A 14,263-nucleotide genomic window follows, 5' to 3' on the forward strand; every position below is an offset into this window, starting at 1 on the left:
TTTATTATCCCTCTCAAAACAATTTTCCACCTTCTCCTTTAAACCTTTGATGCTCTTACTAATCAAGAGCCTATCTTTGGATCTCCACTTTAAATATACCCAATGACTTGGCCTCCACAACCATCTGTGGCAAAGAATTTGACACATTCACCACCTTCTGGCTAAATATATTCCACCTTATCTCTGTTCTAAAGCTACGTCCTTCTATTTTGAGGCTGTGCTCTCTGGTCCTAGACTCCACCATTATAGGAAACATCCTTTCTACATCCACGCTATCTAGGCCTTTCAATATTTTGTGGACATGTGATTGAGCGACAACATGGTGGCTGGAATATAATTGGTAAAAAATTGAAGGCAAAAGATGAAGGTAAGAGTAAAGCAGGGCATTGGTAGATTAGTTTGTTTTGATGTTGTTGTCTCACATCCAGATATAACAAGCAATTAGGAAGGAAAATGATACACTCAGCTGCCACTTTATTCGGTATACCTGCTCATTAATGCAAATATCTTATCAGCCAATCATGTGGCAGCAACTTAATGCATAAAAGCATGCAGACATGGTCAAGAGGTTCAGTTGTTGTACAGACCCAACATCAGAATGGGGAAGAAATGTGATCCAAGTGACTTAGACCGTGAAATGATTGTTGGTGCCAGATGGTGTGGTTCAAATATCTCAGAAACTGCTGATCTACTGGGATTTTCACACACGAGTTTCTAGAGTTTCTAGAGAAGGGTGGGAAAAACAAAAAAAAATCCAGTCAGTGGCAGTTCTTGTTAATGAGAGAGGTCAGAGGAGAATGGCCAAACTGGTTCAAGCTGACAGGAAGGCAACCGTAACTCAGATAACCACATGTTACACCAGTGTTGTGCAGAAGAGCATCTCTGAATGCACATGTCAAACCTTGAGGTGGTTGGGCTACAGCAGAAGACCACAAGGTGTACCTAATAAAGTGGCCACTGAGTGTAGGTCTCAGTGACATTTCATCCACATATCTCCACTTCCAATTTGTGCATGAAGATTTGAGGACTATATTATCACTTACAGCCTCTTCCACAGTTGCACAGCCTTTTGACCTTAAACGCAAGGTTTCCCGTCCACTTCCAACTTTTCCTTCACCTGCGGACTTGCCACATTTTGTCCTTCGAGCGATCATATCTGCAAAGTTCAGAGAAAGAAAAGTTATTGCAAAAACAAATCAGAGAAAAAGTAGTGGTAATGGTTCAGTACCAAGTCCTGATTATATCATTTATCAGCTGTCAGAACTGTGGAAGATATAGCATAAAGAAAGATATCCAACCCTGGGTATCTCTGTGCAGTCAACAGAAAGCAAAATGAGTGGCTAATGCATCCACTTTACACTGTCAAATTAAAACCATAAGACATAGGAGCAGAAGTAGGCTCTTCAACCCATCAAGTCTTCTCCACCATTCTATCATGGTTGATTTATTTTCCCTCTCAACCCCATTCTCCTACCTTCTCCCTGTAACCTTTGACGCCCTTACTAATTAAGAATCTATCACCCTCTGCTTCAATTATACACAATGACTTGGCCTCCACAGCATTCTGTGGCAAAGAATTCCACAGATTCATCACCCTCTGGCTAAAGAAATTCCTCATCATCCCTGTTCTAAAAGGACATCCTTGTATTCTGACTCTGTACCCTCTGATCCTACACTCCCCCACTATTTCAAACACCCTCTCCACGTCCATTCTGTCTAAGCTTTTCAATAAATTCAATAGGTTTCAATAACAACCACCCCCATTCTTCTAAACTCCAGCAAGTACAAGCCCAGAGCCATCAAATGCTCCTCATACGTTAACCTTTTCATTCCCGGGATCATTTTTGTAAACTCCCCCGGATCCCTCTCCAAAGCCAGCACATCCTTTCTTAGATAAGGGGCCCAAAACTGCTCACAATTCTCCAAGTGTGGGCTGACCAATGCCTGGTAAAGCCTCGACATTACATCCTTGCTTTTATATTCTAGTTCTCTTGAAATTAATTAAATGAAAAGTACCTCCAAGGAACTTGTATCGTGAGACACAAGAAACCAGAGAAAGAGCAATGGGTTTATAGGTGAACAAGAGATTGGAAAAGTAGCACTGAGGATAGAAGCAGGGAGGGCATGTTGCAGTTGTACAAGATTTTGCAGAGACCGGATCTGGAGCATTATGTTCAGTTTTGGTCTCTCTGCTGCAGGAAAGAGCCATCAAGTGCAGAAAAGATTTACAAGGACATGGCTGGGCCTTGAGGGACTGGGCTATAAGAAGAAGTTGGGCCGGCTTGGAGTTCTACAGTTTAGGTTTCTTATTGAAGATGTCATTAAGTCGGGCAGAATGCAGAAGTCCTCAAAGAGGACTACAACCTTAAAGGCTTAAGTACTTCAATGACCTGGAGAGCTAGGTTAGCTGGAGCCAGGGCTTTGTGTTTGGCTCTCGGTAGGGTCACCCACACCAAACAGGTCAAAGGGCAGAGGCCAGACTAGGAGTGATCCACCAGTCCTTTAGGTGCAGGGGGTTCAGCTCAGGGCTAACCACCCTGACTGGTCAGACAAAATTGTTACAGAAACAGCAGTGAAGAATCTTTCTACATCTGAATGGCCAAAGACAGGCGGATGGAGGGCCCTCATTGCTGCCTATACACCTGCAGGCACAGTGGCCAGTAAGTACGTGCAGATATTATTTACAAGGATGTTGCCAGAACATGAGGGACTGCGTTGTAAGGAGATTTTGGGCAATCTAAGAGCATAGCACACTGATGGGAGGCCTGATGAAAGGATATAAAACCATAAGAGCCAGAGATAGTCAATGTACGCTGTCCTTTTCCCTGAAATCAACAACTAGAAGGCACAGGTTCAAGGTGAGAGGTGAAAGATTTAATAGTGAGGGGTGACCTCTTCACACAGAATGAGTTGTGGAACGAGTTGCTGGAAGAAGAGGTTGAGGCAGGTACAATAACAAAATTGAAAAGATCTTTGTACAGCTATATGGATGGGAAAGGGTTAGAGGGATATGAGTCATGAGGTCCAGATGCAGGGTTTCCTGAAATGTCGACAATTCTGTTCCTTCTGCCCAATCTTTGCCAGCTCATCTTCTCCATCCATTGGCTGTCCTTCTGAACCAAAATCTCCCACCAACCCAGGCATTCTGAATTCCCCTTACCCAAAGTTCAAAGTTCAGAGACAAGTTATTATCAAAGTACATATACAACACTGAAGTACATTTTCTTTCAGGCATACTCAATCAATCCAATAAGTATAAAAGAATCAATGAAAGACCAACTGGGTGTACAACCAGTGTGCAAAAGATCAACTGTGTAAAAAACAAAAAGAAAAAAAAAGAAATAGTAATTAATAAATAAATAGGTAGATAGATAGATAAGTAAATAAATATTGAGAAGTTGAGATGAAGACTCCTTGAAGGTGAGCCCATAGGTTGTGGGAACAGTTCAGTGATGGGGTGAGTGAAGTTGAGTGAAGTTGATTTAAGTGCCTGATAGTTGAGAGGTAATAACAGTACTTGAGGCTCCTGTACCTCCTTCCTGATGGCAGCAGTGAGAAGAGAGCACAACCTGGGTGGTGGGGGTCCCTGATGAGGGATGCTACTTTCCTGCGACAACACTCTATGTTGATGTGCTCAATGGCGGGGAAGGCTTTACCCATGATGGACTAGGCCATATCCACTAACTTCTGTAGGATATCCCATTTCGCACTGCCCATCCTTGCGTTCCCTGCTAACTCACTCTACTACACATGCTAGCTGATCCCTCCTCTTCCCCTGCCCCCGCTTTCTCCCATGGTCCCCTCTCCTCTCCTATCAGAATTCTTCTTCTTCAGCCCTTTACTTTTTCCACCTATCACCATCTGGCTTCTTACTTCATTTATTTCATCTTATTTAGAGTTGCAGCGTGGAGTAGGCCTTCCGGTCCTTCGAGCTTCACCGGCCCAGAAACCCCCAACAACCCCAATTTAACCCTAACATAATTTCGGGACTATTTACAATAACCAATTAATCTATCCAATACGTCTTTGGACTGTGGGAGGAAACCAGAGCCCCCAGGGAAAACCCAGCAATCCACAGACAGGACGTACAGATCTCCATGCAGAGGCCGCCAGAACTGAACTTTGAACTCTGAACTCTGACGCCCTGAACTGTAGAAGCATCGCATTAAGCACTTTGCTACCATCCCCCAGCCCCCCCACTTCCCACCCACTCACCCACCTTCCCCTCACCTGCCAGCTTGTACTTCTTCCCCTCCCCCAACTTCTTATTCTGGCTTCTTCCCCCTTCCTTCCCAGTCCTGATGGAGAGTCTCAACCCTTACTGTTGACCACCTATTGCCCACCGACGCTGCCTGACCTGCTGAGTTCCTCCAGCATTATATGTGCATTGCTCTGGATTTCCAAAATCTGCAGAATCTCTTGTGTTTCTAAAGAAAGTAACTAAGATTTGTGAAGTAAGGGCAGATGAGGAGACAAAATACACCTCATATTCTGTCTGGGTAGACTCCAACCTGATGGTATGAACATCGATTTTTCTAACTTCCAGTAATTTCTCCTATATCCCCTCCTCTCTTTTCCCATTCCCCATTCTGGCGACCCTCTCATTCCTTCTCATCTTCTCACCTGCCCATTAACTTTCTTTGTTTCCTCTCCTCCTTCCCTTTCTCCAATGGTCCACTGTCCTCTCCTATCAGATTCACTCTTCTTGAACCTTTTATCTCTTCCACCTATCATCTCCCAATTTCTTACTTCATCTCCTTCCCCTCGACCTGGTCCCACCTATCGCCAGCCAATGTGTTCTCCTTTCCCATACCCCATATCCTTACTTTGGCCGCTTCCCCACTTCCTTTCCAATCTTGATGAAAGGTTTTGGCCTTTAACATCGGCTGTTTATTTCCTTCCATAGAACCTGCCTGACCCTCCAGCATTTTGTCTGTGTTCCAGCATCTGCAGAATCTCTTGTGTTTATGATTTGGCACCCTCTGACTTGCTCTGAGCCTAGCCTTAATTCTCTATGTCATAGCCCGTTCTCTGGCTTTCCCGCTCTTCTGATCAGTTTACTGTTAGATACAGTACTATGCAAAAGTCTTAGACACATATATGTTTATAGCTAGGGTGCCTTAAGACTTGTACACAGTACCGTAGTAATTTTATGTATTGCACTGCACAAAAAACACAAATTTCATGACATATGTGAGTGATGATAAACCTGATTCTGATATGGGTCTCTATGGTGGACTGAGAGTGGGAAGGGGGCAGGCAGAGGGGAGGGAGTGGGAAGCACCAGAGAGACATTCGTAATTATCAATAAACCGACTGTTTGGTATCAAAAGACCTTGCCTGGAGACTCAAGGCTGGGTGTGTCTACACCTGTGCCATCTCTCACCCCTGGCTCTCCTTTGTCATCTGTCCCACAACCCTCCCGTGGCAGTCCACCTTTGTTCCCGCTTGATTTACAAACTCGTTCTCCACTCCATGTTGACAAATACAGTTCTATGGAGAAGTCTTTGGCACCCTAGCTATATATACAGTATGTGCCTCAGACTTCTGCACAGTGCAATATGTCAGGGTGCATTGGTTCCCTCTCTTTCTTTCACCCTCCACAGCCTTTTGCTACTTTTACAAAATGATATCTGATTTGCCCTGGACAATATGACTTGCTGCAGGTCACCAGTGTGTACTATCACATACAACAGTCCAGGCTCACTTGCAAGACCTGCCTGTATTTTTTTTTTGGCCATGGACGGTCCCAAGCCCGGCTGCGAAAGGAGGAGGGTTGAGCATGAGCCTATCTGGTAAAATCCCAGAGCTACAAAAACACCAACAGAAGCTCTAAAGACCTCATCCTTGGGAGAAGAAGGATCTTCGCCTAGAAGGTGTATGATGAGACCTGCTTGTCCATGGAAGCCGCAGGCCAATCAACCTTCTGTCATCCAGGACCATCACCAGATTGGCCCAGGACAGAGGACGCTGTTGGCGGCTTATGCTCCTATAGGGATCACAGGGTTAACTAACTATCTAATTGCTTGGGAAATCTTCAGTTGATTATCAAAAGTCAGATTCACCTCTGATAACAACTGCCTTTTGTCCTTAAACATTGCAAGAGTCTATTGCCATAATTAGTCTTGTAGTAACTTTGTTAACTCGGCCCCATATTCAGCCAGTCTTCCATTACATTTCCTTAATTGAGCAGCACACTTCCATTTTCGCGTGAAGACACATGACTTCAGACTAAAGTGATTTTCACAAAAAACACCAGTTGCTTATTTTTTTTAACCTGGATTTGTTGGGGATCAGAAGGTTTCTTGTGACATTATACGCTCATTGGCCATTTCAACTTGGAACCTCCTGTAACTAATAAAGTGGCCAGCGAATGTATGTTCATGGTCTTCTGCTGTAGCCCATCCACTTCAAGGCTCTTCTGAACACATGATCATTTGAGTTACTGTCGCCTTCCTGTCAGCTTGAATCATTCTGGACATTCTCCTCTGACCTCTCTCATTAACAAGGTGCTTTCACCCACAGAACTTACACTCACTGGATGTCTTTGTTTCTCACACCATCCTCTGAAATCTCTAGTGCAGGGGTTCTTAACCTCTCCACAAACCCCTCAAGGGTCCGTGGATAGATTACAGGGGGTCCGTGAACTTGGACGGGAAAAAATTTACAACTTTATTTTCACTAACCTCTAACTGAAATTTAGTGTTTCCTTCAATTATGAATGTAGGCAACAAACCATGGTAGTATACGCAGTAGCTGTGACTTTGTCACCAATAGGGATCACAGATATTTTCATATCACATTACAGTTGTTACAAACAACTCAAACTATCGTTTACAGCACACTCATCACTACTTTGAATTATGATCTTTATTAGACCCACCGCTAGATCGAACGTGATTGCATCTTCCTGTCTGCAGACGCTTGTGTGACATAACTGGTCAGCCATCAGGCAGACCCGCGACTGGATGTCACTCAGCCACCAAACGTGGTCACGTTTGTGACCCAGACATCCACGTTACTCTCCAATAATCCCAATCTACAATTGCTTGTTGATCAATGTGTAGAAGGAGATGAGTTGTTTTTATTGTTTGTTAAAGTTTTGCAAAACTGGACAGTTCGAATGAGAATTCTTAACTCTCTGTAAGACCTCGAGGCCTTTTGTGATATCACGTGCAACAATATCTGTATTCCAGGAAGGACACAATGCTTGAGCTACTGCTGTAATTCTTGTGTGTATCCGAGTATTTAAAAATCATTAAAAGTGTTAAAACTTCAGATAAATTGCAAAACCTGCCTTATTTTACTTACCTGGCATAAACATTTCTTGAGTATCCTACACCACTTAATTATTTCCTGGCAGCTTTATCAAACAAATTACTTAAAACCATCCAAGAGTATTGTTTCAAAGAATGTCAATTGAATCAAATATTTTATTTTAGCTTTAAATATTTTATATTTTTTGCACACCGAACTTAAGTTGAAATGTGGAAAAAAAGGAAGTGTGATGACAACTATGTATTATATGGTTTCACTTGCAATAATAGATGGGGCATGAAAGTTTTTGTACAGAATGGAAGTATGAAGCCAGCAAAACTGAAAGAGCACCTCATGTCTGTCCATCCTGAAAGTGCATCTAAAGATGTGGGTTTTCTCATGCAAAGAAAGCTTCCAATTTCAAAAAGTTGGGACACTTCCAAAACTTGGATTTGCCATCTCACAAAAACCTTTTCTTGAGGCATTCTATAAAGTTGCTTACTGGACTGCCGAAGAAAAGAAGCCCCACACTATTGGAGAGACTTCAGTAAAGCCATGTGCACTAGAGATGGTCGAGCTGGTCTGTGGACTGGAACAGAGGAAAAAAACAGGAAGTGGTTCTCTTATCTAATAATGTGATACATTCTAGAAACGTTGATACTTCTTTTAACATTTTGAAGCAGGTCATTGAGAAATTGGCAGCCTCGCAATTCCCATTCAGTGTGCAACTGAATGAAACTACAGACATCTCTCAATCGGTCAGCTGCTTGGTTTCGTCTGTTATCTGCATGCTGACAGCATCAAAGAATTCTTATTTTGTTAGTCCCTTTTAGAAACTACAAAGGCCGTTGCCATTTTGAAATGGCAAAAGGTTTTTTTGCCAAACAAAACTTTGTAAAGAGAAATTTTGTACTCTTTGGACAGATGGGGCTCTTGTGATGTTTGGTGATACATCTTTAGTGTAAAAGGAAGTTCCTCATTGTTTTTACACACGCATGCACCGGCAACAAAGACTCTTCCAACAACCCTGAAAGAAGCTCTGTCAACGCCCATAAAAGCCATCAACTTTATTAGAAACAGGTCTCAGAATAGCTGCATTTTTATAAGACTGTTAAGAAATGGGTGCAGAATATGAAGTGCTTCTCACCACACAGAAATTCACTGGCTTTCAAGAGGACAAGTCGTGAAGCACTTGTTCAAACTAAGGACAGAAGTTTCATTTTTTCTGAAAGAAAAAGAAAACCCTCCCTTGGAACAGTTTGATAAGAAAGGATTGTATCCATGGGTTGGCTTGCCTGGCAGATATTTTAACCATATGAATGAAATAAATCTTTCAATTCAAGGTCCTGTAGTCACCACTATGTTTCTACTGAAAAACTACAAGCTTTCTTGGCTAAGCTGCTGACGTGGAAGAAGAGAGTAGAGGCATACATCTTTGCAAACTTTCAAATGCTGAAGGAAGTGTTTTATCAAGATGGAGTTGAGATACAAAATTCTCTGTCAATTTCTCTGAAGAGTGACACCTGTGTACACCTGGAAACACTTCAGAACTCTTTCAGAAGTTATTTCCATTCTGATAGCATTAAAGTTGAATCATAGATCCACCCACCCCTTTTCTTTCTGATATAAGCTGTATCGAAGATGTTGATCTAGCCAAAGATGAACTTATTGGTCTTAGGACAGGAAACGCACTATAATTGCAATTTAACTCAAAAAGCCTTGGAGAATTCTGGTGTTCCTTGAGAGAAGACTATCCTCACCTTATAAATCGAGCTATGGAAGCTTTAATTCCACTTGCAACAACATATCTTTGTGAATCAGGATTTTCAGCACTTGTAACCATTAACACAAAAAATTGAAACCGATTGACTATCCAACATTACATGTGTGTAGCTTTGTCAAAGACCACCCCATAGCTTAATGTTCTCATTCAAGCTGAGCAACAACAGCCTTCACACTGATGTGTCTCTAAAAACTAAAAATTAATTTTAAGTTGGAATGCCGAAGGGGTCCATGGCATAAAAAAGATTAATGAGCCCTGCCCTAGAGCCTGTTATGTGAGAAAGTCCCTGGAGATCAGCAGTTTCTGAGATACTCAAACCACCTTGTCTGGCACCAACAATCATTCCACTGTCAAAAGTCACTTAGATCACATTTCTTCCCCGTTCTGACCTGAACAACAACTGAATGGCTGACAATGTCTGCATGCTTTTATGCATTGAGTTGCTGCCACGTGATTGGCTGATTAGGTATTTGCCTTAGTGAGTAGGTGTACCTGAATAAGTGGCCTCTGAATGGATGTTGTGAAATTTGTTGTTTTTGTGGCAGCAGTACAGTGCATACATTAAAAAATTAGGATAAGTTACAATAATAAACAGAAACAGGCCCTTTGGCCCATCTCATCCATGCTGAACCATTTAAACTGCATACTCCCGCTGATCCGTACCCGGGCCATAGCCCTCTGTATTCCTACCGTCCATGTACCAATCCCAGCTTCTCTTAAACATTGAAATCGAGCTCGCATGCACCACTTCCATTGGCAGCTTGTTCCACACTCTCACAATCTTCCTCAGGATCCCCTTAAACTTTTCACCTTTCACTGTTAACCCTTATGGATTTGAAGCACCATTAAGTAGTATTTTGGTTTTTGCAAAGAGAACAAAAGAGTGCAATGGAATTCAGAGACTGTCGTGGCCAAATGAATGGGAAAGCCCAAGAGATCCTGTGATCTGCTTCCTGGTAGATGACTGTCCTAAATACAACTTCACTGGGACAAAGAGAACTATTCAGCTATATTTAAAGGGCATTTAGTTATATTTCATATTAAAAGAGAAAATAATTATTTGTCATGTCTACATCGAAACCCTCCAACAGCCTTGTCGTAGTTTTTGGAGGCTTACATGCCTCAATGACCCAGAAACTATTCTGGTTGGAGTCTGGGCTTTATGCTTTGACTCCTGGTAGGGTCACCCATGCCAAACAGGTCAAAGGGTAGAGGCCAGACTAAGAGTGGTCCACCGGTCCTCCAGGTTCAGGGGTTCAGCTCAGGTCTAACAACCCTGACTGGTCAAACAAAATTGTTACGGAAGCGGCAAAGAAGAATCCTTTTACATCTGAGCACGATGGTATTCCTGAGTCTCCACCCGGGATTTGCATGCTGACAGTAGTGAAAAACAAGGGGAAGCTACTGGCACAATGAAGGAAGATCAGAACACAGCCTAGATCAAGACCAAAATTCTCTTTTGGAACGGACAAACCATGTACAACACTAGCAAGCTAGCACAAGTAACTGCAGAAATGTGTCGTTACACCTTCATATACTGGGCGTCAGTGAAAGCAGATGGACTGGGTCTGGCAAACTAAAGGCAGCAACTGGTGAGACAGTTTTATACTCAGGATGGGAAGAGGGTCAGCACCATGATGGTGTAGCTGTTATTTTGAAGAAAAGCAGTGAGAAGTGCTTGCTGGAATGGAAACCAGTCAACAGCAGGCTGATGAGAACCAGACTGAAAGGGAAGCAAGTGAACATGACTGTCATCCAATGCTATGTTCCAACTAATGACAGAGTTCACACTGTGAAGCTGTACCAGAGCTGGGTTCTGTCCACATTCTTGTATGAGTCAGAATGCTGGCACATGACAGAGAACGATCTTGCCAAGCTGCCGTCAATCTGTACCATGAGCCTCCATATCTTCTGACCAAGAAAGATCTCCAAACATGCCCTACCCCTTCAGTGTCACCAAGAAGACATGGCCACAATCATCATGAGGAGATGTTGGAGATGAATTGGACATGTGATGAGAAGAGAGGCCAACTCCACCATCAAGACAGCACTTCATTGGACCTCTGAAGGGTGAAGGAACTGCAGGAGACCAAAGGCAACCTGGTTCTGTACCGTAGAGGTAGAAATGAGGACCCTGAACCACACCTGGAGCACAATAGAGAAGATGGCCAAGGACAGACAGAGATGAACATGACCTTCATTGCTGCCCTAAATGCCAGTGGTGTAAGGGCATTTTATGATGTTGATGACGTACATTGGAATATTCAGTGAAATGCATTGCTTGCACCAAATTAAATCGGCAAGGATTGTGCAGGGCAAGTGTCACCATCCTCTGGCACCAGCGTAGCATGCCCACAACTTACTAACCCTAGCCATACATCTTTTGGAATAGGGATGAAACTGGAGCATCCGAAAGAAACCCGTACAACCACAGGGAGAACGTATAAACTCCTTACAGTCAGGGTCAAGAACGGAATCCCGATGATTGTGAAGCGATGCAATTTCTGCCTCGCTACCATACCGCATTCAATTGAGACCGAGAAGTGAAGTCATATTGGTAATTGGCTTATTATTATAACTTGTGCTGAGATACCCCATATACACCCCCAATATTGGGGTGTTCGGGAGTCCCAGAAGGGGTAGCACCTCTGGTGAAAGGGCTCATCGTGTCCATTCTGGGGCGGCTCAATCACCTTTGGTCCTCACCAGGCACTCAGCTCTCACCTGTGGCTCCAAGTAGCTGTTTTCATGAGAGATCAGCCACACTCTGGTACACTGCTTCAACAGGCGGGCTGAACCAGGTGAGAGTATCCAGCAGGCCTCATACCCCGGTGGGACAGGGACATGTCGGTCTTAATGTGCAAAGTTGGTTCCGGCAGACTGGGCAGGTGAGATCTACAGTGAGGTCCTACGGCCAGGAAGGCATTTCTACAATGCTCCGTGGAGAGCGAGGAGCAAGGCAAGGCACAAACGAAGTCATGGTCATCCACTGCAACAACCCCAGTTATGATGACTACTCGTACCACTAAACCCGGACTTCTGAGGTCAAGAGAGTGGAATCTCCCTAATGCAATGGCTTTTGCACTTTTAAAACTCTTCTGCATGGGTCCTAACATCACATCTACAACTTGGACCCAGCAACAACCTATGAACGCACAACACAACAGAACTGCACAAATCTAACTGTCATCATCAGAAGTGTGAGGTGGTACACTTTGGAAGGACAAACTCCAAGGCAGAGTACAAAGAAAATGGCAGGATACTTGGTAGTGTGGAGGAGCAGAGAGATCTGGGGGTACATGTCCACAGATCCTTGAAAGTTGCCTCACAGGTAGATAGGGTAGTTAAGAAAGCTTATGGGGTGTTAGCTTTCATAAGTCGAGGGATAGAGTTTAAGAGTCGCGATGTAATGATGTAGCTCTATAAAACTCTGGTTAGGCCACACTTGGAGTACTGTGTCCAGTTCTGGTCGCCTCACTATAGGAAGGATGTGGAAGCATTGGAAAGGGTACAGAGGAGATTTACCAGGATGCTGCCTGGTTTAGAGAGTATGCATTATGATGAGAGATTAAGGGAGCTAGGGCTTTACTCTTTGGAGAGAAGGAGGATGAGAGGAGATATGATAGAGGTGTACAAGATAATAAGAGGAATAGATAGAGTGGATAGCCAGCACCTCTTCCCCAGGGCACCACTGCTCAATACAAGAGGACATGGCTTTAAGGTAAGAGGTGGGAAGTTCAAGGGGGATATTAGAGGAAGGTTTTTTACTCAGAGAGTGGTTGGTGCGTGTAATGCACTGCCTGAGTCAGTGGTGAAGGCAGATACACTCGTGAAGTTTAAGAGACTACTAGACAGGTATATGGAGGAATTTAAGGTGGGGGGTTATATGGGAGGCAGGGTTTGAGGGTCGGCACAACATTGTGGGCCAAAGGGCCTGTACTGTGCTGTACTATTCTATGTTCTATGTTCTATGTTCTATGTTCTATGATGGACAACCAATTAATCCATCACTGAGGTAGAGGGAAAAACTTTGTTTGCATGCAGATAATTCCATGCAATAAGCACATCGAGATAGTACAAGGGAAACAGAGCTCACAATATAGTGTTATGGTTAAGATTGCAGAGATAATGCAGTGCAGGCAGACAATAAGGTGCGAGCTTGTGAAGAGTAGGTTGAGAGATCAAGAATTCAATACAGTAGCAGTTAATGCAACACTATTACAACTTTGGGTATCAGAGTTCTGTGCTGTCCCTAAGGAGTTTTGTACATCCTTTTTATGAGCACATGGGTTTCCTCTGGGTGCTCCGGTTTCCTCCACATTCCAATGATGTGCAGGTTAGCAGATTAGTTGGTCATTGTAAATCGTCCTGTGTTTAGGCTAGGATTGAAAAGGGGGTTGCTGGCAGGTGTGACTCATTGGGTAGAAGCTGTTCTTCAGCTTGGTGGTCAGCTTTTGTATCGTCTCACAGGAATTAACATGTAAAGACATGGCCACCACAGATGGTGCAATGAAGTTTGGCTGGTGAAACAATTTGGGGCAAATTTCAGTGCTGTGTGACTCTGACTGTCTGGTGGTTTGAAAACATAGTTTCAAAAGGGAATGGTTTTAATCATTGCACTCCAGCCTACCTGTCATCAAAGACAAATATACAGAAAAACAACAGAAAAGGGCCAGTAACATCATGAGGGATCCCACCCACCCTGCTCATGGATCACACGCTTCTTGCTCACGTACTGCTTGTCCCACTCCCATCAGGGAGGAGGCTACATAACATCCATGCCAGGACCACCAGACTCAAAAACAGTTACTTTCCCCAAGCAGTAAGGCTGATCAACACCTCCACCCACTGACCCACCCCATTCACACCCCAACCACCACTACTTTATCATTTCCTGTCAGTCACCTTAAGTACAGACACTCCTGTGCCTAGTGCCGTTTTACAAACATACAATCAAACTATGTATACTAGCTATCTTATGTATTTATATTTATTCTGTGTTTTATTAATATTGTGTTCTTTAACTTTTGTGTTTTTATTTTGTGCTGCATCAGATCCGGAGTAACTGATTCTCTTTTACAGTTGTGTACAGGAAATTGTGGGCATGTGGCCAAGAGGTTAAGGCATTGGACTCACGACCTGAAGGTCGTGAGTTCGAGCCCCAGCCGAGGCAACATGCGTTGTGTCCTTGAGCAAGGCACTTAATCACACATTGCTCTGCGA

General features: G+C 43.5%; 1 protein-coding gene across 1 annotated transcript in view; it reads right to left on the bottom strand.

Moving 5' to 3' along the window:
* LOC140188130 (PDZ domain-containing protein GIPC1-like) overlaps positions 1–14,263 on the bottom strand; it is a 114,852-nt gene that overhangs the window by 40,023 nt on the left and 60,566 nt on the right. The window contains exon 4 of the mRNA XM_072244106.1: positions 1,044–1,156. Within this exon, the coding sequence (XP_072100207.1) occupies positions 1,044–1,156 (113 nt within the window). The remainder of the gene's footprint in view (positions 1–1,043; positions 1,157–14,263) is intronic.

This window comes from Mobula birostris, chromosome 26 (assembly GCF_030028105.1).
Source record: "Mobula birostris isolate sMobBir1 chromosome 26, sMobBir1.hap1, whole genome shotgun sequence".
NCBI lineage: Eukaryota > Metazoa > Chordata > Chondrichthyes > Myliobatiformes > Myliobatidae > Mobula > Mobula birostris.